This window comes from Engraulis encrasicolus, chromosome 24 (genome assembly GCF_034702125.1).
Source record: "Engraulis encrasicolus isolate BLACKSEA-1 chromosome 24, IST_EnEncr_1.0, whole genome shotgun sequence".
NCBI classification, from domain to species: Eukaryota; Metazoa; Chordata; class Actinopteri; order Clupeiformes; family Engraulidae; genus Engraulis; species Engraulis encrasicolus.
The window spans coordinates 15,462,148-15,464,647 of NC_085880.1; the positions used below are offsets into that span (position 1 = coordinate 15,462,148).

General features: G+C 47.6%; 1 protein-coding gene across 1 annotated transcript in view; it reads left to right on the plus strand.

Moving 5' to 3' along the window:
- Window positions 1–1,768: 1,768 nt before the first annotated feature.
- The window catches only part of crtac1b (cartilage acidic protein 1b), a 28,240-nt gene continuing 27,508 nt past the window's right edge, over window positions 1,769–2,500 (plus strand). The window contains exon 1 of the mRNA XM_063192086.1: window positions 1,769–1,816. Within this exon, the coding sequence (XP_063048156.1) occupies window positions 1,769–1,816 (48 nt within the window). The remainder of the gene's footprint in view (window positions 1,817–2,500) is intronic.

The window sequence follows — 2,500 nt, forward strand, 5'->3', positions numbered from 1 at the left end:
CTGTCTGTATCTTTCACCCTCAAAAGCTCACAAGCTTACACCCAAAATTCACAAATATGAGAAGGGGAACATGAGGGTCCACAGGGGCTATGTTGTTTTTTAAAGTATTTTTCAGTAAGCCTGGGTCTAGTGGACCCAAACAACCTCCATGTAACAAAAACACGAACAACTTACCAGGCTTTGGGAAGGCGCACTGCGTCGAAACGACAGTCATTATGCTTGCACCACAATAAAATAACAAAAAAGTATCTTAGTGCTCCAGTCACCCCTGAAGGTGCATCAGTGTTGCTGAGGTGGACCAGTTTGCTTTCCATTGACTTCCGTCCTGGACTGAGGGCTCCAAGAGGGTTAGAGCGCAAGTGACTTCCAACTTATGTTGTTTATATATAAACGTAGTTCTGGAGGAAGTCCGAGAGTGATTGACAGCTGTCATTACTTGCTCCCGCCTTCGCGCATATTTAAATCCCTCCTTCCCTCTCTCGCCTGTCATGCGCGAAGGCTTTCCGAATTGTCCCACCACCTCCCCATACTCCTCCATTTCACTGGAACACCCAGTTACACTTCCTCTATTCTACACATAGGGGGGAAGCGGATCTCATCCCATATGAGCTCCGTTTAAAGCATCCCAGGACCGAGGCCAGCTAACATGCCAAACATGCATATACTATACGTAAACTGTACACCAAGCACTCAAGGACAAACTCGTGAAACCAGGCTTATTGGCTCTGCTGTTTTCCCTTGGTGCAGCGCCAATTGACCCCCACTCCCGACCACTCCACCCTCACCCCATGCATGGATGAGACTGAGGCACAAATGCAATTTCATTGTGTCCACTGTGTGGTGTGGTGTGATGTGGTGTGGAGTGTTGTGTCACAATCCAAATGTGACTTTTTCAGTGGGTCTGTCAAATTCATGAGCTGTGTCATGGGCATGCACAGATAGGGATGAGTGCCTTTAGCACTAGAAAACAAACTCTCAAAAGGGCACGTCTTTGATTTACACCAGCTCTTCACCATGCTGGACAAAAATAGAATATAATGTAATGTCATATTACATTACATTATGTCATATTATGTTTGTAATATAATATAATATAATATAATATAATATAATATAATATAATATAATATAATATAATATAATATAATATAATATAATATAATATAATATAATAAACACAGTATAGTCTCTATAGTCCAGTAAGGAGGTCCCTCATGCCCCCCGCCCCCGAACTTGAACACCAGAGGTGTAATGACCATTTTCAGTCTCAATTTTCACAATAAAAGGGGTTACTGCATTTTGCCTTTGTAGGGCAGACCAGAGGTGGGGTGCTGTGGCCACTGTTGACTACTGAATCCTCTTGGAGAAGAGAGAGGATGTCACGGCAGAGTGCAGCAGCGCTTGTGTGCAGAGGGGGAAGCAGCATGCAGTGCAGAGGAGTACACTGTGGACGCAGTGTGCAGTGTGCATGTCTTTGTGCGTGTGTGTGTGTGTGTGTGTGTGTGTGTGTGTGTGTGTGTGTGTGTGTGTGCGTGTGTGTGTGTGCGTGTGCGTGTGCGGCATAGAGTACAGAGCAGAGGAGTACACTGTGAAGTGCAATGCGTATGTATATGTGTGCTTGTGCATGTGTGTGTGTGTGTGTGTGTGTGTGTGTGTGTGTGTGTGCGTGTGTGTGCGCGTGCGCGTGCACGTGTGCGTGCGCGGCATACAGTACAGAGCAGAGGAGTACACTGTGAAGTGCAATGCGTATGTGTATGTGTGCTTGTGCATGTACGTGTGTGTGTGTGTGTTTGTGTGTGTGTGTGCGAGCGTGCGTGTGCGTATGTGTGTATGTGTGTGTGCATGTGTGGCACACAGTAAAGAGCAGAGGAGTACACTGTGAAGTGCAGTGTGTATGTGTATGTGTGCTTGTGCATGTACGAGTGTGTGTGCGTGTGTGCGTGTGTGCGTGTGTGTGTGTGTGTGTGTGTGTGTGTGTGTGTGTGCGCGTGTGTAGTGCAGTGCAGGGGAGTGCAGTATGGGGAGCAGAGTGCAGAGCAGAGGCCATGAAGGAGTGCGGAGGAGGAGACAGTTTATTACTCATCTGCACAAGAGGTCACCCAGCTGACACACACACACACACGCGCACACACACACACACACACACACACACACACACACACACAAGCGCACACACACACACACACACACACACACACACACACAAGCGCGCACACACACACACAAGCGCGCGCACACACACACACACACACACACACACACACACACACACACACATGAGCGTGCGTGGGTGTGTACTGCCTGGTCAGCCTGCAGTAGTTAAAGATCGCTTTGGCTGTTAGACTTGCATGCGCTCCCTCACACAAAACCACACACACACACACACACACACACACACACACACACACACACACACACACACACACACACACACACACACACACACACACACACGCTATTGCGTATGGTTATTAGGTTGATGACAGTAGCAGCCAAATGA